Source organism: Dermacentor albipictus, chromosome 6 (assembly GCF_038994185.2).
Source record: "Dermacentor albipictus isolate Rhodes 1998 colony chromosome 6, USDA_Dalb.pri_finalv2, whole genome shotgun sequence".
In the NCBI taxonomy this organism is placed as follows: Eukaryota; Metazoa; Arthropoda; class Arachnida; order Ixodida; family Ixodidae; genus Dermacentor; species Dermacentor albipictus.
In genome coordinates, this window is record NC_091826.1 from 130,952,806 (window position 1) to 130,980,252 (window position 27,447).

Consider the following 27,447-nt stretch of genomic DNA (forward strand, 5'->3'; position numbering starts at 1 on the left):
TAGTCGCGAACGCTTACTGCTCAAAGTGCTTCGCGACATTTGGTGGAAGGTGCTGGACGTATTGCCAACCTGGAACTCCGAAGCCGGACGATCCCTGTCACATCTCCCATGCCTGAGGAGACTGGTCCTACCGCGCCACCCATGGCACCGCCTCCAATCGTCTGTCCTGGTGCGCCACGCCAATGGTATCCTCCCATATTCAATGGCACTGACGATCATGACGTAGAGGACTGGCTGTCATCATACAACCGAGTGAGTTCCCACAACAAATGGTCTCAAGCTGACAAGCTTGGCTGCGTGCCATTCTACCTTTCCGGGGTCGCCCATCTTTGCTTCCGCAAACATAAGGTTGACTTTACCACCTGGACAACATTCCGAACGGCACTTCAAGAAGTATTCGGTCGGCCTGCTGTGCGCAAACTTCAGGCTGAACAATAGTTTCGCTGTCGTCCCCAACAAAAGGGCGAAACATTTACGAGCTACATTGAAGGTGTAGTTGACATCTGCCGGCGTATAACACAGACATGACCGAAGATGACAAGGTCAAGAACATTTCGAAAGGCATAGAAGATGACGCCTTCCAAATGCTCTTGGCAAGGAATCCTCAGACGGTCAACGACATCATAACGCAAATCATATTGACCGCAAAAAAGACGGGGACATAGGAAGAAAACACATAAACAGCACAGGCGGTGCTGTGCTGTTTATGTCTTTTCTTCCTATGTCCCCGTCTTTTTTGCGGTCAATATGATTTGCAGTAAATACCAACTAGGCCAAACTGAAGTTCTTCTGACATCATAGCGCTTTGCCAGAGCTATGAGGAGCTGCGCAAACAGCGGCTTTCTATGCGGCAAGCACTCACTCCGGACGTCGCGCTTTCAGCTCTGAGTGATGGTGCCACTTCTACTCTTTGCAGTTTCGAAATGTTCGACAGAATCAAGCAATTTGTACGAGAAGAAGTGGCGCGCCAACTCTCTCTTCTGCCAGTCGCTCCAGCCTCAGAGCCGCGCTTGTCTCCAGACCTCCGTCACATGATACAAGAACAAGTCGCTAACGCAGTACCACTTGCTCATCAACCGCCTCCTACGCCTGTGCCACTTACGTAGGCTGCCGTTGTCGCTAATCCAAGGCCTCCTTCTGCAGGTAATCAATCCAGACTTACCAGCGCCCTTTCCTCTCCTCCGCAAGCAGCTGCAACATATTCTCCTGCCCCCCCCCCCCCCCCCCCCCCAAGGAGCTACTGGCCGCCACAGCAGCCCGTACGCCCACCTCACCAATATTTCCAACAGTCTCTGCCCGCTGTTCTCAATCCATGGCGTACCCATGACAATCGGCCTATCTGTTATTCGTGCGGCCTACCTGGGCATGTAGCACTGCTTTGCCGCCGGTATGGATGGTATCCTTCGGATTCTCCGAGGGCACAAAGTAACGATTTCGACTCTCCGTCCCGTTCTGCTACTGCCACTCAGCCCTACGAAGCCTCGTCTCCTTTCCCGACCCTTCAATACCCGTCGGTCTCCGTCTCCCCGTCGGCGTTCTCTGTCGCCGCTTATTCGTCGTCCTGAAGCTATCCGAGAGGATAACTAAGGACCGCAGTTCTGGAGGCAAGAACTGCGATCTCAGCGAACTCCTCAAGACCTCGATTATTTCCTGCGAACGTCCTTGAAGTTTATGCAGAAGACATTGCCGTTCATGCGCTTGTAGACACGGGAGCAGCAATATCAGTGATTTCGGACCACCTTCGTCTTACCCTTAGAAAAGTCGCGACGACTTATTCAGCCATTTTATTACGTACAGCAAGTGCTGCGCCGATTGAACCCTTAGGCAAGTGTACCGTGCGTGTTGTTATAAGCGGCGCTTTATACCATATTGAGTTCGTTGTTCTGCGTCGCTGCTCCCATGCCATGATTTTAAGATGGGACTTTCTGTCCTCTCATCATGCCGTTATAGATTGTGCCCGTGCTGAACTCGCGCTGTCGCCATTCGGCACCAACGTTTTTGAAGATACTGATGACACTTCCGGTCGCGTGTTCGTCACCGCCGACACCGAGATTCCTCCATACTCTGCCGCACTTGTACCCGTTTCCTGCGTTGGGTTTTCCGACTCCACAGTTCTTTTCACGCCGTCTAAGCTTGTTGCTCGCCGCCATCCTTTCTTGCTTCCTTTTGCCCTTCTTGCCATTCGACAAGGTTCGAGCGCACTTTATGTATCGAACCTGTTTCCTTGCCCTGCTAGGCTGCTCCACAATGAGTGTCTTGGTTATGCCGACGAAATCGAACCAAGCTTCCTTTACGATGCACCTGACTACCCGGCTTCTCCTCCTGTTGACGCTCTGGCCCTTCAAGTTTCTCCTCCCACGCCGCCGTGTGACCCAACATTTTAGCAGAGTATTGATCCCAACCTCACTCCGGCGCAGCACGCCCAGATCGTCCATCTTCTAGACCGCTTTCGCACGTCATTCGACCTACAACAATCTCGCTTAGGCCGTACTTCCACTGTTGTCCATCACATCGACACCGGCAACCATGCGCCTTTACGCCACAGGCCGTATCGTCTATCCGCCACGGAGCGTAGCGTGATCGCTGAGCGAGTTGCAGACATGCTCCAACGCGGTGTCATACAACCTTCGCACAGTCCCCGGGCTTCTCCTGTAGTGCTGGTAAAAAAGAAAGATGGCACAATTCCTTTTTGCGTACACTACCGGCGACTTAGTAAGATCACACGCAAGGACGTTTATCCGCTACCCGGTATTGACGACGCGCTAGACTGCCTCCAAAGCGCAAGTGCCAGTGGCTGAGTCAAACCGTCCGAAAACGGCCTTCATCACAACTGACGGTTTATTTGAATTCACCGTGATGCCATTTGGCCTGTGTAATGCGCCTGCCACATTTGAAAGAATGATGGACAACATCTTGCGCGGCCTCAAATGGCAGATATGCCTGTATTATCTGGACGACATCGTTATCTTTTCACCGGACTTTCCTTCCCACTTACTTCGACTTGAACGCGTCCTAAAGTGCATCGCCGATGCTGGCCTCCAGCTTAACTTAATGAAGTGTCACTTCGCTGCCCGGCAGCTGCTCATCCTCGGCCATATCATGTCGAAAGAAGGTGTATTCCCTGATCCGGCGAAACTACAAGCTCTTGCCCAGTTTCCCCGACCAACGACTTTGAAAAAACTGCGCAGCTTCATTGGATTAGCGTCATACTTTCGCCGTTTCTTCCGCAATTTTGCCACTATAATAGCACCTTTAACGCAGCTTCTTCATGGTGGCCACAACCTTTCAACCTGGTCACCGGATTGCGATGCCACCTTCACAACGCTGCGTCGTCTCTTGACGTCACCACCAATCCTGTGCCATTTCAACCCCAGTGCTCCAACTGAAATACACACGGATGCCAGTGGCGTTGGCCTTGGGACCGTTCTCGCTAAGAGAAAGGCTGGCTTCGATGAGTACGTTGTTGCCTGCGCCAGTCGTGCACTTACTAAACCTCAATCGAACTATTCTGTCACAGAAAAGGAATGCCTGGCTATAATTTGGGCCATAACCAAATTCCGTCCGTATCTTTATGGCCGCCCGTTTGACGTCATAACTGATCACCATTCGCTGTGCTGGCTGTCGTCCTTAAAAGAACCGTCCGGTGGGCTTGCTCGATGGGCCCTTCGTCTGCAGGAGTACGACATTCGCGTGCTGCATCGTTCTGGCCAAAAACATTCGAATGCGGATGCCTCCTCTCGTTCGCCACTAAAGGACGAGGCTAGCTTCCCGAAGGCCTCATTGTCCGAGTCTTCCCTTGCTGCCACGGACATTCTTCTGGAGCAGAAGACCCATGGATTGTGTCCATGCTGCGTTTTTTGTCCACCCATCGACACCCACTAACGACCGCGCATTACGTCACCAAGCAGATCACTTCTCCATTCGCGACGGGCTCCTGTACCGTCGCAACTACCTCCCGGACGGCCGCAAACGGTTGCTTGTCATTCCGCGACACCTGCGTTAGGATATTTGCGCAGCGTTCCACGACGATCCCCAGTGCGCGCATGCAGGGGTACTGAAGACATACGGGCGTCTACGCCTTCGTTACTACTGGCGGGGGATGTATCGATTCATCCATCATTATGTCCGCTCCTGTCTGGATTGCCAACGCCGCAAAGATCCCGCTCGTCGTTCAACCGTCCCATTGCAGCATTTGCCTTGCCCAGCACGTGCTTTTGATCGAGCAGGCATCGAAATTTATGGACCTCTGCCAACCACATCAGATGGAAATCGCTGGGTAATTGTGGCCATCGACCATCTTACGCGCTATGCGGAAACTTACCCTTTGTCCAGCGCTTCTGCACGTGACGTCGCCTGGTTTCTCCTGCGCCACATCATCCTTCGCCATGGAGCTCCCAGGGAATTACACAGTGACAGAGGCCGCGTCTTCCTCTCCGACGTCATCGAGGCTCTCCTCAAAGAATGCCGCATCATTCATCGCACCACTACTGCATATCATCCGCAGACTAATGGCATGACCGAGCGCTTTAATCGCACTCTTGGTGACATGCTGGCCATGTACGTTGCATCCGACAAAACCAAATGGGACCATGTTCTACCTTTTCTGACCTACGCTTACAACACCGTCGCGCAGACTACCACGGGATTTTCGCCCTTCTTTTTCCTGTATGGACGGGAACCTTTTTCCACCATGGATACTATCCTTCCGTACCGCCATGACTCCACGGAAACAACTACCCTATCCGAAGCTGCTGCACATGCAGAAGAGTGTCGCAAGCTTTCCCGCATATTCACGTCAAAAGACCAGCAACGCCAAAAGCATCATCGAGAAAGTTCCAATGCTCCTGTATCCTATGCTCCTGGCTCGCTAGTGTTGCTTTGGGGTCCAGCCTCTACCACTGGACTGTCCATGAAACTGGCGTCGAAGTACCAAGGCCCATACCGCGTGGTCAAACAAACATCTCCAGTCAACTATATTGTGGAACCCCTCGTTCTACCTTTGGATCATCGCCATCGTGGACGCGAAATTGTGCATGCCCAGCGTCTCGAGCCCTACTATGACCCGCCTGTGCTGTCCTACCCGTAGGTCGCCGGGACGGCTTCCTTTTCCGCGGGGGAGATAACTGTACTGTACAATAGGGAGCAGTGGGGCTGTGGCTAGGAGGGAGACAACTACGACGAGAAAGAACAACCTTGTTTCGGTGCTCGGTCGGCTACACTACCTCTCGCTGCTCCAATGTTCTGGTCGCGAACGCTTACTGCTCAAAGTGCTTCGCGACATTTGTTTCATTGTACCACATGCGTTGCCAGTAGCTTCGAAGTTTCGTGCACAAAACAGGCTTGAGGTCTATGGCAGGAATAGTAAAAGTGGTATTACAAGCTTGAGGTGTAACTGATGTGGCCATTTGTTCAGCCAGCAGATTACCTTCGATGCATTTATAACCAGTGACCCAGCATATTGTAATGCGTCTACGAGACAAATAATTATTGCATTGCACAAGAGAGAGTAAAGCTCAATGAAAACGTTATTTTTGTGTTTTGTAAAGGACATTAGTGCTTTTACAACACTTAACGAGTCCGTAAATATTATTGCTTTCTTTATTTCTTTATGGGTTTTACCGCAGACAATACGGCGTAGGCTTCTGCAGTAAACATGCTTGTATGGGGGTTCAGTACACATGCTTCAGAGAAAGAAGGTCCAACAGCCGCGCAAGGCACACCATCATGCTATTTTGACACATTGGTGTAGAATCTCGGACAACAGTACTTCAATTGGAGTTCACGAAATGCAAAGCGGAATGCGGAAATCCGAGGTGGTAGCAGCTTCACTGGAGGCATCAAGCGGTGATCGAAGAGTGCAACATCCATTTCCACGCTAAGCTCCCTCACACGGAGTGAGAAAAGCTGTCTCACAGAGGGTCGATTACGGAAAAGTGCAGTACATGTCGAATCGTTAATAGTTTCACAACACGGATGCTCAGGATTGCAGTGCACTTTAAGCAAATATGTAGAGCTGGTGTAAGATCTCTGCACATCTTACACTCATTCGATTCTACATATTTGATTCTACTAATTCGATTCTACATATAAGCTTTGAATGGCGCTAGGTCTGAATGTGCCTGTGGCCAGACGGATACCCAGGTGGTGGATGGGATTCAGCATCTTTAGTGCACTGGGGGCGACAGAGTTGTATACTATGGCGCCATAATCTAACCGTGATTGAATGAGGCTTTTCTAAATATTCATTATACATTTCCTGTCGCTACCCCACGTTGTGTGTGATAGTATTTTGAGTAAGATTGTTGTTTTTAGACATTTAGCTATGAGATATTTTATGTGTGGGATAAAAGTAAGCTTAGAGCCAAGTATTTTACCTAGAAATTGGTGTTCTTTCTTGACAGCTATTTCTTGTCCACACAGTTCTACACAAGGATATGGCAGCAGGCCTCTCTTTCTTGTGAGGAGAACGCAAGAACTTTTGTGGGGTTGATTTTAAATCCATTTTTCTGTGCCCACTTGACACTTTCTTCAAGCAATGCTGTACCTGTCTCTCTCACACTGCGAGGTTACAATATTTGAAGCCTATTTGAATGTCGTCTACGTAGACGGAATACAAAATGGCCGGTGGGAAGGAAGCACGAAGTGTGTTCCCCTAACGAGAAAGAGAGTGCAACTGAGTACGCTTCCATGGGGTACACCAGTTTCCTGTGTGAAGTTTACCGTGCTTCAAAACAGGGATCAAAATAGCTTCCTTCCATTTAGATGGCATGTACCCGGCAGCCCATATTGCGTTGACAAGTGCGTGTACCATTATTTGAGTATCGTTGTGGAGATGTTTAAGTATGTCGCACATGATCCTGTCCGGTCCACCTGTAGAGCTCTGACATGCAGCCAAAGCATCTGTCAACTCGGCAATGTTAAAGGGCAGGTTATATAATATGTTCTGTCTGCATTTGCGGTTGATGGCCTCGCGTTCTCCTATTTGTTTGTGCTTTAAGAATGCGCTTGAATAATGATTTGAGCTGGAAATTCGCTCAAAATGTCCCCCGAGTACGTTAGCTTGATCTTATAAGCTATTTTCTTCATCGTTTACTAGGGGCAACGGATGAATTTCTTGTCCCTTTACCCTTTTTAGCCCATTTCACACATTAACCTCTCGAGTATATGAATTTATAGCTGAAAGGAACCTCTGCCAGCTTGCCCCCTTTGCCTGTCTTCGCGTTCGTCTTCCCTGGAATTTATTCTGCTTAAATTCTACTCAATTTTCGCCCGTTGGCAATTCACGTAGTTTGCCCCAAGCTTTATTTTGTCTCCTCCGTGCCTCTCTACAGTCGTTATTCCTCCAGGGCCGTCTTTTCAATGAATTGATATTTGTCTGAGGGATGAATTTCTCTGCTGCATCAATATTAGGAGCGGTAAAATATGATACCGCATGATCTATGCTAAAATCCCATAAAATCTCGAAATATGCAGATGGACTTTTTAAGAGATTCCCAATTAGCCTCGGCTCGTTTCAAGTGAGCAACAGGCGGGGGGGAGTCATGGTCTGCTACCAGGTTTAGAGTTATTTAGAAGTGATCACCTCCAAATGGATTTTTATTTACAGACCACTCTATATCAGGGAAGATAGAACCAGAACCAATAGACAGGTCTATTGAGGAGTACGAATTATGCTGTGGATTATAGTAGGTGGGTTCTTTCTGATTAAAGAGGCACGCACTGGAATTTAAAAGTAAATATTTAATGAGTCGACTTCTTCCGTCGCATCGTGAGTCTCCCCACATCGGGATATGAGCGTTAAAATTTCCCACGACTATGTATGGCTCGGGAAGCTGATCAATGAGGTTATGAAAGTCACTTTTTCTAGACGCTGGTTCGGCGGTATATATATGGAACAGACAGTTACTAATTTATTAAAAAGAATGGCCTGAACTGACACTGCCTCAAGGGGCCTGTTAAGGGCGACGGGTAGGCAAGCGACAGATTTGACGGCTACTATTGCTACACCACCAGAGCCGGTAGCCTCATCGCGGTCATTCCGAAAGATAGAATAATTACGGAGGAAATTAATGTTTGTAGGTTTCAGATGTGTCTCTTGAGCACACAACAACTTTGGATTATGTTTGTGTAGTTCTCTAATATTGTCGAGGTTATGGAGAAGTCCTCTAGTATTCTATTGTAGTATTTCTGTACCCATTGTGCTATATGTGTTGGGTGCTGTGTGTTTAAGAGACGAGGAGTAGCTCACGGGCCTTTTGATGGCTCCGTGACGGGAGTTTTGCCTCTTTTCGAGTGATCGAGAGTGCCTCGCCGCTCCTTGGGCACTGGTGGCGCCGTCTGGCTGGTCTTTGTGTCCTTCGCCACTTGCGAGGCGCTGTACACGCGCTCTTCCGAGCGTTTTGTTTGGCGTGAAGGCCTCGGCACGTTGGACGAGGCCTTTGAGGTCACCTGCCCGGAGGTAGATGGCCCCTTCTGCTTGGATGGCGTAGCACTGTTAGCTGCAACCGCCGGGAGGACACGGATGGCGTAACTGCCGCCTCACTGGGTGTGAGTCGGACAGCCCCAAAGACCGTTGTGGCGCTGCCCCCTGACGCGCCACTTCGGCAAATGGTTCTTGGGCAGGTAGGATAGCCGACTGCGTGCCTCCTTGAAACTTATATTTTCCTTTACTTTTATCATCCCAATCTCTTTTTTCTTTTTTGCAGGATGGGCACGACCGCGATTTTGCGGCATGCTCCCCTTCACAGTGTACACACTGGAGAGTGTTCTCCCAAGCTTCAGAAGTATGTTCATGGGCACTGCACTTCTCACAGGTTTGATGGCTTCGGCAGCTGTGCGAACTGTGGCCGAAACGGTGGCATTTGAAACATTTGAGCGGATTGGGCACTTATGGCCTAACACGGAGCTTGATGTACCCTGCCTCGATTTACTTGGTCAGGGCACTTGATGCGAAGGTGATTATCAAATGCTCGGTTTAGATTTCTTTGCCATCTCGCCTCATCTTAATTCTTTTGACATTGATTACATTCTCTTCACTGAAGCCCTCCAAGAGTTCAGCCTCAGTGAGCTCCTGCAAGTCATCGTCCGACAAAACGCCGCGGGTGGTGTTCGCAGTACGGTGTGGGGTTACTGTTAGTTGGGCTTACCCAAATCACACTAGTTTCGGCAGTTTCTCGTATTGCTTCTTATCGCGGAGCTCCAGCAGCAGATCACCGCTTGCCATCCTGGTCGCCTTATAACCAGCTCCAAAACATCAGTCAAAGTCTTCGATACAAGGAAAGGTGAAATGATGCGCACTGGTTTGCCGGGTTTTTCCGAGTGAACTACATGGGAACGTGGGAAGTTGTGGGCGTGGCGTCTGAAAAACTGAAAAACTTCATCGGTGCGCCCTCTTTTCTGAGGGCGATCAGGGAGTTAAGGAAAGGAGCTAGTCATAAAGATATGTGATATTTCGGCGGTAACGCCAGCCACCTACCGTGGAGTCCTACAAGGGGGCACTGCAGGACCTGTGAAAAACGGCCTGCAAACGCCAGCTGTACATTACCACTATAACCAAATATGAAATAACCTAGGTTGGCTATTCACACAAGGTTAACGCTTGCTGCCTGGAAAAATTGGAAGGGGAAGCCAGAAGAAGAGAGGAAAGGTGGAAAGTATGGGAAAGACGAAGGTAGTAGAGAGAGAGAGAGAGTCAGCCCGGGGGGGGGGCGTCTTTGTGAAGCAGAGGCCGAAGAGGTGTGTTGCCTCCACCGGGGGGCCATTCCGGCATCGGCTCAACCCCCAGGATCCCCCTTTCCCTAGACACAGCTAATCCGCGCACGGCTACACGCGGGAGGGGCCAACCCTCGTGTGCTCGGGTACGTGGTGTCGCAACACACCAAACGCCTGCTGACGCAGACGCCCCTGCGGGGCTGATTCTTAGAAGCTTTTCCCCGCACATACAGCGTACGGCGTACGGCTAAGATGTTATCGAGTTTGGAATTTATCCGGAACATCATGGCGGCGACGACGGCAGAAATTCGCTCGTAGTGTCCGTATATTTCCTATCGCAATAAAAGCATTTCATCTGTCTAGCTACCTGTTCATGTCGGATAATGTGAGACTTTTTTCTGTAAACTGACCCTTTTCAACAAATGTGCGAATTCTCCAACTTTTCTTTCAAGGAAGCCGTATGTGTTTCCTTTGTAAGAATTGCAACGATTCGGTGCATCTCACATTTTCTGTTATTTAAAAGCAAAATGTTTTGTCATGATTTTCTCCAAGATCGGTCAACCGATAAGAGGAAGAAGCTAAAAAAAATCATGGCAGAAATGAATGAGTTCATTCACGTAGCCAAGATTGCGTTTAGTAAATCTATCCAGTTGAGAATGAAAGATGACTCCATCCATTTTGGAAGCACCTGAAAACAAATGACAAAGAGGCAACATAATTTGGGCCACTTGTCACTGTAGGCGATGTCGTTTTTTATGATAAAACGAAAGCGAAAAGCTTTATTGAGTATTTTGCTTCCTTGCATTCTAATGTGATTCCGAGCAGTGATGACCACAGAAGTACCCCGCGAGAATTGATAGCCGCAGTGGATGATTCGGATAATGTCGTTACCAGCACACGTGACATAGAACATTGCTTTCAAAACTGAATACTGATAAAGGTGGATGACTTATTTGTTTCACAAGTGACTTTCTTAAAGCTTGTTCTCAGTCCAAAGCTCCTTTCTTGAAAAGAATTTTTTGGGGAAATCACTGGCAGTAGCTTAACTGTACAATAATTGGAAGTGCAGTACCAGTTAATAAACTGGGTCCCCATAGGGACGTAGTTAATTATCGTCTGATTTCTTTCACCTGTTCCATGCAAATGTTAGAGCATGTTTTATACTCCAGTATTATAATCAAGTATTATACTCAAGTATACTCAAGCTACAGAACAGGTATTCGGCTTTAACTCAGGAAAAGGACTTTAGTGTTGAAACAGTGAACGACAATCTTATGGGCATCATTAAGGATTGTGCAATAGAAGTCGGCGGTAGCTCCGTTAGACAGGATGCCTGTAAGTTATCGCAGGAGACGAAAGATCTCATAAAGAAACGCCAGTGTACGAAAGCCACTAACCTTACAGCTATAATAGAACTGGCAGAACTTTCGAAGTTAATCAACAAGCGTAAGACAGCTGACATAAGGAAGTGTAATATGGATATAATTGAACGGGCTCTCAGGAGCGGAGGAAGCCTCAAAGGAGGGAAGAAATTGGGAATTGGCAAGAATCAGATTTATGCATTAAGAGACAAAGCCGGCATTATCATTACTAATATGGATGAGATAGTTCAAGTGGCTGAGGAGTTCTACAGAGATTTATACAGTAACAGTGACACCCACGACGATAATGGAAGAGAGAATAGTCTAGAGGAATTCTAAATCCCAAAAGTGACGTCGGAAGAAGTAAAGAAGGCCTTGGGAGCCATGCAAAGGGGGAAGGCAGCTGGGGAGGACCAGGTAACAGCAGATTTGTTGAAGGATGGTGAACAGATTGTTCTAGAAAACTGCTCACCATATTTGGGCAATGCCTCGTGACCTCAAGCCTACCGGCATCATGGAAGAACGCTAACATAATTCTAATCCATAAGAAAGTGGAGGCCAAAGACTTGAAAATTATAAACCGATCAGCTTACTGTCCGTTGCCTACAACATATTTACTAAGGCAATCGCAAATAGAATCAGGGACACCTTAGACTTGTGTCAAAAAAATGACCAGGCAGGATTCCGTAAAGGCTACTCAACAATAGACCATATTCACACTATCAATCAGGTGGTCGAGAAATGTGCGGAATAGAACCCACCTTTATATATTCCTTTCATTGATTACGAGAAAGCGTTTGATTCATTCGAAACCTCAGCAGTCATGGAGGCATTACGGAATCAGGGTGTAGATGAGCCGTATGTAAAAATACTGAAAGATATTTATAGCGGTTCCACAGCCACCATAGTCCTACATAAGGAAAGCAACAAAATCCCAATAAAGAAAGGCGTCAGGCAGGGAGATACGATCTCTCCAATGCCATTCACAGCGTATTTACAGGAGGTATTCAGAGACTTAGATTGGGAAGAATGGTGTATAAGAGTTAATGGAAAATTCCTTAGTAACTTGCGATTCGCTGATGATATTGCCTTGCTTAATAACTCAAGAGACCAATTGCAATGCATGCTCTCTGACCTGGAGAGCCAAAGCAGAACGGTGGGTCTAAAACTTGATCTGCAGCAAACTAAAGTAATATTTAACAGTCTCGGAAGAGAACAGCAGTTTACTATAGGTATTGAGGCACTGGAAGTGGTAAGGGAATACATCTACTTAGGGCAGCTGGTGACCGCGGATACGGATCATGAGACAGAAATAATCAGAAGAATGAGAATGGGCTGGGGTGCATTTCGCAGGCATTCACAGATCTTGAACAGCAGGTTGCCATTATCCCTCAAGAGAAAAGTGTAACAGTTGTTTCTTACAAGTACTCACCTACGAGGCAGAAATCTGGAGGCTTACGAAAAGGCTTCTACTTAAACTGAGGACGGCGCAACGAGGTATGAAAAGAAGAACGATGGTTGTAACCTTAAGGGGGGGGGGGGTGATACGAAGAGAGCAGATTGGGTGAGGGAACAAACGCGAGTTAGTGACATCTTAGCTGAAATCAAGAAAAAGAAATGGACATGGGCAGGGCATGTAATGAGGAGGGAAGATAACGGATGGTCATTAAGGGTTACGCACTGGATACCAAGAGAAGGGAAGCGTAGCAGGGCGCGGCAGAAAGTTAGGTGGGTGGATGAGATTAGGACGTTTTCAGGGACGACATGGCGACAATTAGTAGATAACCGGGGTAGTTGGAGAGGTATTGGAGAGTCCTTTGCCCTCCAGTGGGCGTAGCCAGGCTGATCATGATGATGACTATATTCCTATTATTCCCCATTTAATTCCTCACAACATGACCATGCTTTCACTTCGATGTCTGTCAGTTCTAAAATAATCATAAGCGTTTCTACTCAGTGAAGGTGGATGACCAGCGAAGCTGTTTAGCAGTGGCACGGAGGTGACACAGAATTTTGACGAAAGGGCAACAAATTTATTGTTGTGATCAGTGGTCACCGTTACGATAGGTACGCACACGCATTCTCGTATCACCTTTGTTAATAAATGCGTAGGCAATCCTATGCCGACCGTGTCGGTCACGTAAAGCAATGACTAGCCCATGCGCCCGTAAGCTAGCTAAAAAATTATCTACCTGAGAGTCTACTGATCTTGGGGCCTATTGATAGCTAATATACAGAAAATGAATATCGAAGTGATCAGACCTATACGCTTTTGCAAGGGATGAAGCAATTTTGCATCAAATTCGGGAGCTGAGGTTTTGCACAGGCAAATTTTTTGATGGACACGAAAAATACATGCAACCCTCCCATTGGACCACGAATATCCTCTGGACGTCCCGATTAGATCCCAACGTCCAAGTCCCAGTTAGGACGTCCACTGGATAACATGAGGACATTAATTTCGGGATGGCCTATTTAAGATATCCTTCGGACATCCACAGGATTAAAGTTTTGGGATCTAAACAAATCCCAAAGCTTTGATCCTATGGATGTCCGAAGAATGTTCTCAACGGGATGTCCCATACTGGACAATAGTGGGACCAACACACAATTGAAGATATGTACTACGTGATCATATCGCAGAATGTTAAGTCTCTTCCACGGCTGCCCTCAGTGCATGCTCATCCCAAAAGACATGTCAGACAGCAATATCACATTAGAAGATGCCACACTCAGATGCATGCAGCCGCGCGGGCTTCATCTTGAAAGCGATCTGCTTTGAGGGCACAGCTCATACCTTTGGGTACGCTGTGTTCTCATCGCTCAGTTTGCGTTGGAAGCGATCGACAGACAGCACGAATGCCACTTAATTCGCTCGCTGATGCTGCTGCAGCGATTGCTCACGCCTGCATTTTGACAGCGTGGGTCCGCGGTTATCGAGTGCGAAGTGTTCATGTTTGCCTGTGCGCGCTGACATCATGCTAGGTAATTTAGATAGCAAGCCAATGTTTGCAACCGCGCTTTCTACTCGTGGCTGATGCGTATGGCGCGGCCACGCAATCCGTCTTGAATACTTCTGCAATGCGGACAGTAGGCGTCAAGGCGCGCTGAAGGCCGATGGCGTCGCATGTGCTATTAGCACATACACGCATGCGCGTCACGCGCGTTCACGAAGTGAAACGTCACTGTAACTGTTTTTCTTTTTTTGCTTGCGTCGGCACCATGACATTCGCCCTGCTGCTCACCGCGATTCGCGATTACAAAGAGCGAACTGAGAGGGCGAGCAGCCAGGAGTGCGGGGTGCTTAGAGGCCTCACTTGACTATCCGCGCCTCGCCACCTACGTGCCCCTTTCCCCTCGATATGCGCCTCGCACTCCTTGCAGCCACGTGTTGAGCCACGTGACCCGGCGGAGCCGGCGCCTATAGTTGGTTCCTTATTCTTTGCCTATATGTGCAGCATTGCAGCTTCTGTAGTTTGTCATAGGTTTTGCTGCTGCGTACGTTGGCCTCGAACAGGTGTTCTGTCGTACCGTTTGGTGGCGTGCGAAGAGCTCTCTTGCAAAGATGTGAGTATTGCTTTGTTACCTTCATCCAATTAAGGTTCGATTTTCGAAAAAGAGTTTGCGCGCGCTTGGTATAGTTTCCATATTGTCTTTTGTTTGGTGACGCCCGCGCCACGCGTTTAGGCGCGAAGTGTATTTATTCGATGTCGCGTTCTGTTGAACTGTACGTCTCCGAAAAAGCGTGTCGAGAGGCGAAGAAATCTTTGGCGCTTCTTGAGTGCTCAAGCGAGCACCTGTTGCAGGATCAACGTCCGCAAGAACAGCCGCCGAAGCAAGTAGCCGGAGTTTCCCGCGATGTTCAGAATAGAACTGACGCCGTCATTTGCGATGCAGTGGACAGCGCCGAGTATCGGCGTGCCGATTTTCATACACGCTCACTAGAAACATATGCTGTCGACACTTCTTCCTATGCGGTTGTTCAAAGCAGCCCACTTTCTGCGAATCCTGTCGACAAGGAGGAGACACAGTGTTGACAAAGTCATCACGGAAGGCAACTTTCGAGAAAAATTGCGAGTGTGGGCTGTTCAACACAATATCAAAAGAAGGGCAGTTACATATTTACTGAAGTTGTTACGAAGCCATCCCTCTTTAACAGAACTACCCGAAGATGGTCGTACTCTTCTCCGCGCACCGCGCCAAGCGCAAGAGAGGTGCGGGTTAACACCGTTAGAGCCCGGAGAATATTGTTATTTTGGCCTTAAAGCTGGGCTGCTACGCATACTGTGTCATGTCGAACACCCGCCTTCTGTGATCCCCTTGTCGTTCAACATAGACGGTCTTCCGTTATCGAAAAGTTCTAAAATGCAGTTGTGGCCTATTCAGTGTATTGCCCACGCCTGTGGCGATGGAACACCGTTTCTTGTTGGTGCCTTTGCCGAGCTGTCAAAGCCAGCATCCTCGAGGGAGTTTCTGAGGCCATTCGTTGTAGAGTTACAAGAATTAATTTCGGAAGGTGTTGCTGTAGATGGCAGTGTTGTTCAAGTAAGTGTGAAGGCCATCATTTGTGATGCTCCTGCACGAGCCTTTGTAATGGCAACTAAAGGGCATGGTGGCTATAGTGGCTGCCCAAAATGTACTGTGGATGGGACTTATATGAACGGAAAAGTTGTGTTTCTTGAAATGGACTGCCTCCTATGCACAAACATTAGTTTCAGAGAACAACATGATAGTGAACATCACAAAGGGGATCCCATTCTCCTAGATTTGCCAATTGACTGTGTGGATGATGTACTCCTGGACTACATGCACCTTGTGTTGCTAGGTGTAGTTAAGAAGCTTCTGACGTTGTGGTCTTCAGGACCACTACCTGTACGCTTTGGGCCACTCCAACGTCAAACATTCAATGAAAAGAGCAGCCTTGTGCGAGTTTCTGTTCCCAGTGAATTAGACCGCTGGAAGGCTGCTGAATTCAGGCTTTTTCTTTTCACTGGCCCATTTATTCTTAAATTTTGTTTGACAGACCGCCTGTACCAGCACTTCCTCGTCCTTCATACCTCTCTCTCGGTACTTGCTAATCCGCAGCTCTGTCGCCAACATGCTGTGTTTGCTGGAGAACTCCTGCGTTGCTTTGTCAGAGACTTTCGTGATTTTTATGGAGATGAGCACGTTTCCTTCAATGTGCACTGCCCAATACGCCTTTTTGCCGATGTTCAAAGATATGGGCATTAAGATTCCTTTAGTGCATTTCCCTTTGAGAATCATATGCAGACAATCAAGCGACAGCTGCGAAAACATGGCAAGCCACTGCAGCAATTGTACAACCACTTGGTGGAGTCCCAGTCTGAAGCAAACATTGTCCATCCATTGGATGAGAGGCCCGCACTGCTCCGTCAACATACACACGGTTTGTTCCTGCCGGGATGCTGTCCTCCTCAGTACAAGATGCTATCATTTAGGGAGTTCACTATTTCTCTAAGTGACAAGGACTGCTGCTTTCTGCAAAATGGACATGTTGTTTTGGCTATAAACATTGCCAACTTGAAGGCCTCAAATGAACCATGCATTATTGGTCCAGAATTCCTAGTTAAAGAAGACTGGTACACCGTACCCTTCAGTTCATCCAGACTTTGCATCTGTGTTGTGTCTTCCCTATCTCATCCTAAAATATGGCATGTACGCAACTTGCAAAAAATGGTGATGTTCCCTTTCCGTAACAAGTATATAGTGTTGCCACAGCTATGCATACTGCCTAGAAACCAGACATTGCACCTGTGTAGAAGATTTTAGTCTCATTGTTACTGCAAGTAGCTTCTGTTATACATGGTTAGTGCATTTTGAGTGCTACTGCTATTGTGTAAATGCAGCCAATAATAAGACATGAACGTAAAAAAACTCTAAGCATAGTTTTCTTTTCTAGATGGCATATGCAATTATTGAGTTTTTGGCCCTGCAAGAAGTTGAAGTGGTACCATCAACATGGATAAAAGGGAATCGGTGTGCCTGGCCACCAGAGCACAGTAAAGGAGACAAGATTGTCGCAATGGTAAAAAAAGCAGCAATGCCGGATGCTTCTTGGAAATGTTTTGAGGTGTCTGTAAAGGGGCTGTTTGGTATGTACCAGTCGCTAGCTGTGGAGGTTTGTGTAAAAATACAAGTACTCACAGGGGGTGTTCTTACATCTCAGGAACCTATGAGTTGGCAAGGAGAAAGCTCAACCGAAGTGAACGGGACTCAGATTTGAACACAGACTCAGATGTTCCACTGAAGAGATCAAGGAAACCACCTCAGCCATGGTCAGACTCTGATGACTCCGAGGCATCACAAACACCAGCTAAAACGCAACGAAAAGGAGCAGTGCCTGTTCCTAGGAATTTCCCACTGGCTAAACTTTCTCGTCATTCTGTAGGTGGCACAGGGCAGCTCCCCTATTTGTAATAAATTGTAAGTAGTATAATATTTTGTATATTGATCTCCCAGGACTGGCCTCTGCTGAATGTGGAGAACAATCTGAAGGCTGCAGTGAAAGTAGGAAGCTTCATTTTTTTTCTATTTACTAACAACATGCCGGCAACATTTGTTTAAAATATCGCTCCCAGTGCTGTTGGCCAGTACAAGCTGTATCTGCCTGTGTTCAATGCACGTTTTATCTTATTCGTGTACTGCATCCTTCTTTTTGATCACTCTTTAAGTATGCCAAAATGCCCCAACGAACTTGCCCATTTTGCTGCCTTAAATTCCTCTCACTTATTTTGTGTGTGTGTATGTGTGGTAAAGCACTTTGATCTGGTTCGTGGGTATTGCAGTTACCCAACTGGCGGAAAGCAATCTGTGCTACAAATAAGTACATGCAGGCACGCACAAATAAGTCCATGCTGAGAAAAGGAGAGGATCAATTATTATGGGGAGGCATAATCTGAGCTGGCAGAGTACCCCATCTGTTCTTTCTTCTCTCTCGCTTTACGAAAGAATCTTGGCTATGCCACCGGCCTCTAAGGTGTCTCTCTTTTGTGCTAAGAGCTTATGGTCATGTAGTGTAAGAGAATTAAGTAATTAAATCCAATGAAGAAAATTTGCAAAAAGTTATGGCCTTTGTTTACTTTCCTTGGCTACTGTTGGGGTCAAATGAAAGCAAACAGCGGAGTGCGTGGTGGAAGCATAACTTAAGGTATAGTTCACGCCGTTCAGTCATTGCCATTAACAGACATGCACATCGTTCGACCGCACTGCGTGATGATGCTACCCGCATGCTGCAATACTTTCATGTTTCTTTCATTTGAAAGTGAAAAGAGGTGACTTTGCAGTAATTATGAGGTGCACGCTATAGCAGGTGCATTGCTCTTCACGTTTCATTTGATGCCCATAGCCCGTAATGTTTTGCCGCACCATGCAATAATACCCACCCCATACTGGGACATTATAGCTTCTGTTTTCTTCTATATTTCTTTTCTCGCTTTCAAATAATAGAGAACTAGAAGAGAAACAAAATTGCACTATAGGGGGAGCATCATTGTGCAGTATAGTCAAACGGGGGGTGTGCCTGTTAAAGGTGATGACTGGACAATGCACACTATACCTTCAGTTGTGATTCTGCCGCGCGCTCCGCTGTTCGCGTTTCATTTGACCTCAGTAGTACACCAAACCACCATTTGCTGCACCTCGAGGGTCGAGTGTAGATGTTGCTTAATAACAGTACTTGATTGAAGTGACAAGTAGCAAAAATATAAAGTATAAGCAGACTTTCAGAAGAATTGAGGTTCAGCCGTGCTTGTAGACATACGTACTTGGTATATTTTAAGTGCAGTGACAGAACGTGGACAGGCACATACACACACAAGCAGACATCAACAAAGGCTTGGTGACTGATAAGCATATAGGTATGAATATGCGCACCTCTTTCTAATAAAAGCCTTGTGGAAGTTAGTCTGTGTGTCTACTTGGGTTTGACCCTGTTCTGTCCCCACACTTGCCTTATTACATGGCATGATTGCAGATTTTAGTACAGCTGTGAGCAGGTCATGTTGCTTATGCAGGTGATTTTCAGAAGTTGGCATCACTTTGTGAGAAGGACACCTCTTGTGTGGGTAAGTATCTTTTGTCTTTGAGCTTGTTGTCAATGCTTATGTAATGCCAGTGCATGGTTGCAGCTGCATATGTACCATCCCACAGTACACACGAGAAGTTCATTTTTTGTCTTGGCTAGAAGCATTAAATAATATTCAATTGGAGAGGAACACTTCATTATATTTTTATGCTGTAGCTGTGAACTGCAAGACCAGAAAGATAGGGAACTGTGCAGTAACTAATCTTAGAGAACTAAGAGATAAATTTTTCTTTAATAATAAACTGTCATGAGCTATTCTAGGTTCTTTGTGATACTTGTTTCCCCTTATTTATCACTTAGAAATGTTCGTTCTGGTTGTCACTATGAATGAGTGTATAAGTTATCATTATCAAAATACTTTAAAGATCACAGCTAGTCAGGTGAGTTCACAAGAGGTAAATAAGGCACATCAAGAATTGGGACAGCCAGATGATTGTTACATATTGATGGGACTAGATTGAAATGTTGTCCTAGAAGAGTTTTTAAGTTGTAGTGCTGAAGGCATTATCATACATTTATTCTGCTCTTGATCTATAAGCAATCTAAAGCTACTCAGTTTGTCTAAACATATTCATTTTTTTGTCACTGACAACACTTATTGCACCATCATTCAACTCTAGCCTGTCACCTTGCCAGATAATACATGTAAACTTTGTTTAGTATTGTATTTTTTTAAACCAGAATAGTGAAACACAAAGGGATGACAACACTTTGTAGACCACCTTGTTAACATCCCCCAGAGAGGGTATTGCAGTAATAATAAAGTGATTCTTAAGTGCCTCTGGAGAAAGCATGCTGAAACGATGTTGAACTCATATGTTTACTTATTATTGGTCATTCACTAGTATTACGATTCATCATTATATTACAAGTTAAATGTAGAATACATTATGGTAACAAAATATTGCTTGTGACCCTACATGAAAGTTGCGCGATAATTTGCATTTTCTTCTGGGGCCATTTTATGCATAGAAGTAAGGACTTTGTATGCTGTGTTCATCATTCTCAGAACAATGTAGTTGAAATTTCTTATTCTAGGTCAAGAACGCTCGTGTGCATTTCACTCATCACCCAAGAGAGATCAAGGTAACTCATTGATAAACACTTTTGTATATAATGGAAAATATGGGGGATGATCGTGTAAACCAGTCAAGAGTGAGTAAAATGTTTGTTCTAAAGGAATCTTCCAAAAAGAGGAGTCATTCCAAACTAACAATTATCTAACAAAATTACTTTAAACGGCCGCAAAACATGTATGTTGACAGGTGGCAAGAACTGTAAAATATGTTACACTTTAGTTCTAGAAAGTAAACACCGATTTGGATACAGTAGGTTTACCAAAAGTCTCTTGTAGACTAAATGGTGCACTGGGAGCTTATATGAACGGAGCACATGAGACTAGCAATGATTCCTGTAAAGGTATGTTCGGTGTTAAAGAGGGTTGTTTGAGCCTTTGGTTTTGCTGTTTACTGTATACAAGTTTCCTTTTGTGACATGCGTAACATTCATTTTGGATTGGTGCTGCTGTTAGTAAATACCTCATTATTATTAAGTTAAGGTACTTGACGAGGTGCCGCTATATTAATAATATAGGGAAATTATTTTCAATTGTGCATGCAAACAAGATTTCCTAAGGCTGATGCACGCCGTACCACTTGTGTGAAAGAACTTGTTTATTGTATCTTTGTCCTTACATCCTAGTCGAAGGACGCTGAACAGCAGTAAGCTGCAATATTTAATATTTTTAGGTAACATTGTTTCTGCTTGGAATGCCAGGCTACAGAACCTAAATTAACACAGAAAGCTGGGTGAGTTGGTGACTGAACATATTCCTAGGGATGCACAGTGCAACCGGGACGAAGGACAAAAGGAAGTATGCTCGGACGAAAGGAAGCGCACTTGTATCGTCCACTTCCTTTTGTCCTTTGTCCGGGCTGCGCTGACCATCCCTAGGAATATCTACAGAACCTGACACTTTGCGGACAAGTTAGCTTGATGCGGAACACCATTTTTAATATAAGGCGTATTGCTACAGCATTTGGCAATTGCCTTTGTGCCATGAGTTTATTTGATACCCTTCTTGTGTAGCGGATAGTGCAATACTATCTAGCATGTTTTGTTGCATTATGCTTTCGTCTTTCTGTTTGTAGACTTCAAGCAACACGTTCTTAGGCTTCTCAACATCATCCGATTTACACAGCAGCAACATGGAGAGATGCTTAACAAATTAGGTGAAGTATTGCCAGCCCACGCAGTGATTACAACGTTGCCACTTATTGACAAGTCATTTGATTCCTTGGATGGGCTGTTAGCCTTCAGTGAGCAGCTTGACAAAGAAAAAGTTGCAGAACTGGTAAGTATCACCATGCATCTTTTAAATTGACATGTGGGCTCCAATAGTCAAAACTGATGGTAGTTCCCGGGAAAATGACCAATTGAAGCAATTCTCTGCTATTATGGTTTCTCTCTCTGTGTGTGTGTGTGTGTGTGTGCGTGTGTGTGTGTGTGTGTGTGTGTGTGTGTGTGTGCGTGTGTGTGTGCGTGTGTGTGTGTGCGTGTGTGTGTGTGTGTGTGTGTGTGTGTGTGTGTGTGTAGTTGAGATGGTATGCAATTTTTTTTGATTAGCATAGGAAGTTTTAATACAGTATATATATCAAAATATCTTATTGTATGTGCTCAAAAAATAGAGAATAATGTGAGTTATAGCCTTACCATTTCCTACAGCTTCTTCCAGTACTCTGGGCAGTTTATTGTGTATTGGCTAGAACAGTAAACCATCAGTACTATAAACAACTTGTATGATGCCACGATTTTACTTCCTGACTCTGAACACAGGTGTATTGCTAAAAGGGCCATGTCTATAGGTTGCGCATCCTAATTGAGGGTGCACAAGAATTCAAAGATATTTCAGCACTGATAATAGATGAGCTTCTACTTGAGGACCTGCAGAGTACTTTTTGTCAAGATATTCTTTCATGACAAAGTATGCAAGCTGTTCTTTCAGGGGTGTATAACAAATTCTAGGTTGTAAAAGATTAAGATAACCATGTGTGGTCCACACTGCATTTTCTTCAAGTTCCCTGTTATCTTGCAGGTGCGTGAGCTCATTCAACTTGGCGGAAAGAATGCAAACGCTGCAACCAAGCGCATGTTGGCACACCTTTTATCTGACGAGCTAGCTTCAAAGTTCTCTTGGGTTGGAAGAAAAAACAAACTCAATTTCTCAAACATCAAAGCTTCAAGTGCAATCATCGGTAAGCCTGATACTGTGTTTTCTTCTGCTGATAAAGCAAAATTTGAGACAGTTGCAACACTGCCCTGCTATTTCACATGGTTATGGGTACTTTAGGAAACTAATCGGAGCATGTGCACTCATTGTGTCCTGCTTCGTGACCAATTTTTCTAAGCAGCTCGCTGTGTGCAAGCACTTAATAGTCATTGTTTATTATTCTTCTTGAGTGCATTTCTGCCAAGTGCTTGCATTGCTTCGTGAGTTTGTTTCAACTGTTATGCTATGTCTGAAATTCAAGCTGCGGCAACTGCCAACACGACTCATTTGTGGCCAACTACTGCTAAACATAGCTCTGACTTGGCACATGTTCTTCCTTAGCAGCATCACTTCCACATATGCCTTTGAGAAATAATAGTCCAGCAGTAGGATACGATTTATGTCAACTTTGTTCGGTACATAGTTCAAATACTGCACACTAAACATGTTACACAAAATTGATCATCAATGCAATACATATGAAAATTTTGAGCGCTAATGGGAATATGAGATTTCCTTAGCAATGTGGCATTTGGTACATACTGTTACATGAATACAGATGAAAACAACTTGTCTTGGCTTTACAAGATGCATTGTGGTTTGTCAATGCTGGCAGCATTCTTGTACATGTGTTGACACTGTTGAAGAAAATGTGGTTACTGCACTAACAATATATATATATATATATATATATATATATATATATATATATATATATATATATATATATATATATATATATATATATATCTTGGTGGATTTCAGCTGCTACAACACAGTTTCCGCAAGGAACCACAACGATTGTTGAAGATGCGATCAAGTCATGACTAAGACATGCGCCAAAAAGGGCATCAGGTGCCCTGAAACAACAGCCTGCGGCATCCATTGAAGACTCAAATGAAGGTAAATTTTTTAAATGGAACTATTGCAGTAGTCTTCATCGGCCTCTCACAAGAGCTCGTAATCTGAGGCGCGACCTTCAACTCAGTGTTATATGCCACTATGAAGTCCTACGGTGCCTCAAATTCAAATGAATCCCTTATTTTTTCTTTGGACGTGTTTTATTTTGTAGAAGGTGCGCACAGTTTGAATACAGGTGATAGCTGGTGTGAACCTCCTGCCCGACCTGCAGCCTTCTACACACAATTTTCTTTGCCTTGGTCAGGTGATAGTGAGCATACGCACAGGGAGTCATAAGAACATATGTGCCTTGCCGGGGAGTATATTGATACGCATTATATATAGCGTGTGGAATAAGGTGGGGGTATAGAGGGAAGATTGCATAAGGTGTGTGCCTAGTAGTCAGCAGGGTTGGCACTGTGGCCTTGAATACAGTGTACGTTGATACCTTGAAGCTAGGTTTTGCGCTGTAATTATGTGTTTGTATTACCTCACAGGCTTTCATTGCCTTGTGAACCTTTTGGAGTTCCTAATGGCCATGAATGAGTCTATGCTTTTAGGTACTAACTCATTATGGGAGCAGATGCAACCAAATCAAGAGCAAAGGAAGAACATGTTATAGGTGCAGTTGTTTTACTGAATGTTTATACTGGCAACAAGTAAAAATGGATTTCCTTCCTGTCTTCCCATCAGATGCTGAATGAGTACCCTCCTTGTCAACTGTACTCCAATCCCTTGCCACTGCCATGGTATCAGCGTGCCCGATTACAGCAGCTACCAAGTACCCGAATGTCTTCACAGCAGCACTGAGTTACTTTTACTCTACGTATTTCAGCATTGTCTTTTTCCTAAATTTTTTTTTCTACGGATGCTGTTACCGTAAAATCATTCCATGTCGAACTCCGCGGAAAACTCCACCATTTCTGATTTTTTTATTAAAGAATTGTCTCGCTAGGTATGAAGAGATGAGCTAACAAAATTTCTTGGGTGAAATATTTTGTAAACGAGAGGGCAACATAAATTTCATGTCTAAAAATTTCTTAAAATATTTTTTAGGAATTCAAGCTTGCTTTAGAAAAAGTGTACAATATTAGATCCAAATAAAATTTCAAGAGATGGTATGCTTTAGGTGCAGGTCTAACGTAGTAGTTCCATGTTTTCCTAAGCTACCATTTTAGTGTAATTTATCGAATTTGGTCGTTTTTAATTTTGTAAGGGAAGAAAAGTTTTGCTTATGCAAATCTCCTTCAATGAAAGCATAAGTTTATCTAACCAAAAGTGAATGTTCTTACAGCAATGCACAAAACATTAAAACTATGGCTGTGCTTTTTCTAACGCCTGGATTTGCGCAATTCAATTAACTTTAAATTGCCCCCTCATGTCGAAAAATTACTTTCACCTAAAATATTATTTAAAAAATATTAATAATATATAATAATAATAAATATTAAAATGAAATAAATAATAAATTAAAATAAAATAATAAATATAAAAAATACAATTAAAATATTATTTTCACCTAAAAATATTTCTTTAAACCAAGTAGAAACTCAATTTTTTTAGAGAAGGATGCATTGCTGTGGATTGACCCTAACAATCTCGCATTGTTGCACTCATGCTGTTCATTCAGCTGATGTATCGCTGTTATTTGCGAGTTATTCTGTTTATTCATTGCTGTGTAAAAAGCTCAACCTCATCGCTATCACTCTGCAGATTACTTTTAATGCATACCCATTGTAGGTTGTTGTGATTAATGCTTCTTGCCACAAGAAATGACAGATTTTTTTCTTCTTCAGAGCTCTAGTGGTTAGTAGTAGACAAAATTGAGGTACTGATTTGTGTGCTTGCTTTTTCATAAGCAGTATGTCGTGTCAATGCTCATTATCCAGGAAACACATTCATGTCTTTGATACTGATTCATTTCTCAGAGTTTTTGGCTTTTTCACCTGCAGCAAGCTCTAGACAGTAGTGGTTTTAGTCATAACAGGTCGTTGTTTTGTTTATGCTACAAGCTACAAATTGAGGAACAAATTTGTTTCTCTATCTTTATATGCGCTATGCAATGTGTGATCAGTGCTCATTATCCAGGGAACACTTTCATGTGCATGAGAAGATTTATTTCTTTGAGCTTTCAGCTTCATTAACCTATAGCAGGCTCTGATCTGTAGCAGTTCTAGTCATAACACGTGATTTTGTTCTCTCTATTAAGCTCTGATCATTTTGTTGTGGGCAAAGTAAGATAGAAATTTGTATGTTTCCGTTCTTCGTGTATTAAGCAACACAGTGTGTTCAAGTTTCATGTTCTTAATAGGTTGATTTTTTGGAGCTCTTAGCTTTATCTTTCACCCGCGAGCTTATTATTCAATCACATTCATTCTCTTCATATAGGTTTAATTATCTGGTCATTCAGCCTTGTTAATTCTATTGCTGTTCTATTCTATTCTATTCTATTCTATTCTATTGTTAATTCTATTCTTGCTGTTGTTGATGTCAGTAGTTCCCTCAGCAATTTTTCAACCCACACTGTACTCATGTGTGGACTGGTGTTGGTGTGCTTAGAGGTGGTTGCGTTTAAGCAGTTTTAAAATTTGGCCTGGATGATCACACATGCTTTTTTGGTTACTTCCATTGCAATTTTTGTGTTGCGGTTGGACATATTCAATTGTATTTTGGAGAGAACTAACACTTGTGGTGTGGTGCCTCAGCTGTCTTAGTATACATTTAATTGCTTTTGCCTTGTATTCTCAGTCTGAAAAGTGTTTGGTGCTGTCTAGTTTTGTTCTTGTTAGTAATTTTGCTTGCAAATTTCATGTTGATGTGATATTTCATGTAACAAAAATGACGGTGACCTAATAAGTAGCATTGGCTGTAGGCCACTTGTGTTGTTTGAGCTGCACCTTTTTATGTTTTCCATCACATTCAGGGAATGACAGCTCGAACCAGTATTTCTAGTCATCTTATATAGCTTTTGTAACAATATTTGCAAAGTATTTTTCAATACTGTTACTCTGCTCCGATCAAACATTTTGATATTTTGTTGCAATAAAATATTTTGACAAGATTTGTTGATTATGCATTGAGCTTTGTTCATGTTCAGTGCACTGATGAACAAACCACTCGCTGTGGGATGTACTACGATTTTATTTTACATATGGTATTTTTGCATGGCTGGCTCAGTAATAGTAGTAGGTTGTTACTGAAGTTGCAGCGTTACCGAAATACGCAGGCTTTCAGGTATGGTTAATTTTTCTTTGGCACTGCCTTGTACCCTTTGGCAAAGGTTCGCTTCCAGTGCAGTGCGCTAGACCTCGACCTTCACTAAGCCATATGGTACAGTGCATGCGACGGGCCCTGCTGATGAAGCACAGCAGGCTGATAAGCCTTGCTTTTCAATTCTTTGTACACAGGGCAATAAATTTCAACCACTACTCGCATAAGTGCAGCCTCACTATCGTCAAGGAGATTCCTAGATTGCCGGCATAGCTTACACAAAACTTCACTAGGGGGTTTAAAAGGAATATTCCTGTGGACATCCTGCGATTAAGAACACACTGTTTAGAAAATCTAGTGGTCATTTTCCTTGGGCAAACGTATTTCTGAACGTCCAGTGGAAATCCCACAATTGAACGTATAGTCCTTCGGACATCCACTGGTCATTTTGCTTTTGAAGTGTTTACTTCTGAACATCCAGCGGACATCCTGCACACTATATGTCCTAAAGGTATACAACTCGGAACTTCCACTGGACATTTGTTAAAGGAAAAGCTTATTTTCAAATGTCCTATGGACGTCCGAATATTTGATTTTGACGTACGACAGATGTTCGTGAGGATGTGCAATTCTCTTGCGTCGGACGATCCTACGGACATCCGTAGTACATCATCGGGACTTCAAGGGATGTCCGACGGACATCAGAATATCCTTTGTGGGACATCCTTTGGACATGCACTGGATATCCGTGGCCCAATGGGCCTAGCCGTAAACAGCTTCGCTGTAAACTGAAATGCTTGTGGGTGAATCCAATCATTTTATAGCGTTAGAATGATATGGAGAATCTGGGTACATTTCTGTGGCTACCGTCACCGTTGTGTTCTGTGTAAAGT

The 27,447-nt window shown here is 44.6% G+C and overlaps 2 protein-coding genes across 2 annotated transcripts in view; one reads left to right on the forward strand and one right to left on the reverse strand.

Moving 5' to 3' along the window:
- LOC135918612 (uncharacterized) overlaps positions 1-27,447 on the reverse strand; it is a 400,339-nt gene that overhangs the window by 103,613 nt on the left and 269,279 nt on the right. The gene's annotated exons all lie outside the window — the stretch shown is intronic.
- On the forward strand, positions 4,691-26,666 carry LOC139061443 (uncharacterized). The gene is made up of 5 exons (XM_070541428.1): positions 4,691-5,082; positions 15,215-15,623; positions 16,993-17,185; positions 17,260-17,390; positions 26,625-26,666. Exons 1-5 carry the CDS (start codon positions 4,691-4,693, stop codon positions 26,664-26,666), a joined length of 1,167 nt encoding a protein of 388 aa, XP_070397529.1.

What these genes read in the sequence shown, in the direction of transcription:
- LOC139061443 (XM_070541428.1), top strand. Translation starts at nt 4,691, where the DNA reads ATGGATACTATCCTTCCGTACCGCCATGACTCCACGGAAACAACTACC. An exon ending in CCGCCTGTGCTGTCCTACCC is followed by an intron (nt 5,083 to 15,214) that starts GTAGGTCGCCGG and finishes GTTGTTACGAAG; the next exon opens with CCATCCCTCTTTAACAGAAC. An exon ending in CAGACTCTGATGACTCCGAG is followed by an intron (nt 17,391 to 26,624) that starts GCATCACAAACA and finishes CCTTTGGCAAAG; the next exon opens with GTTCGCTTCCAGTGCAGTGC.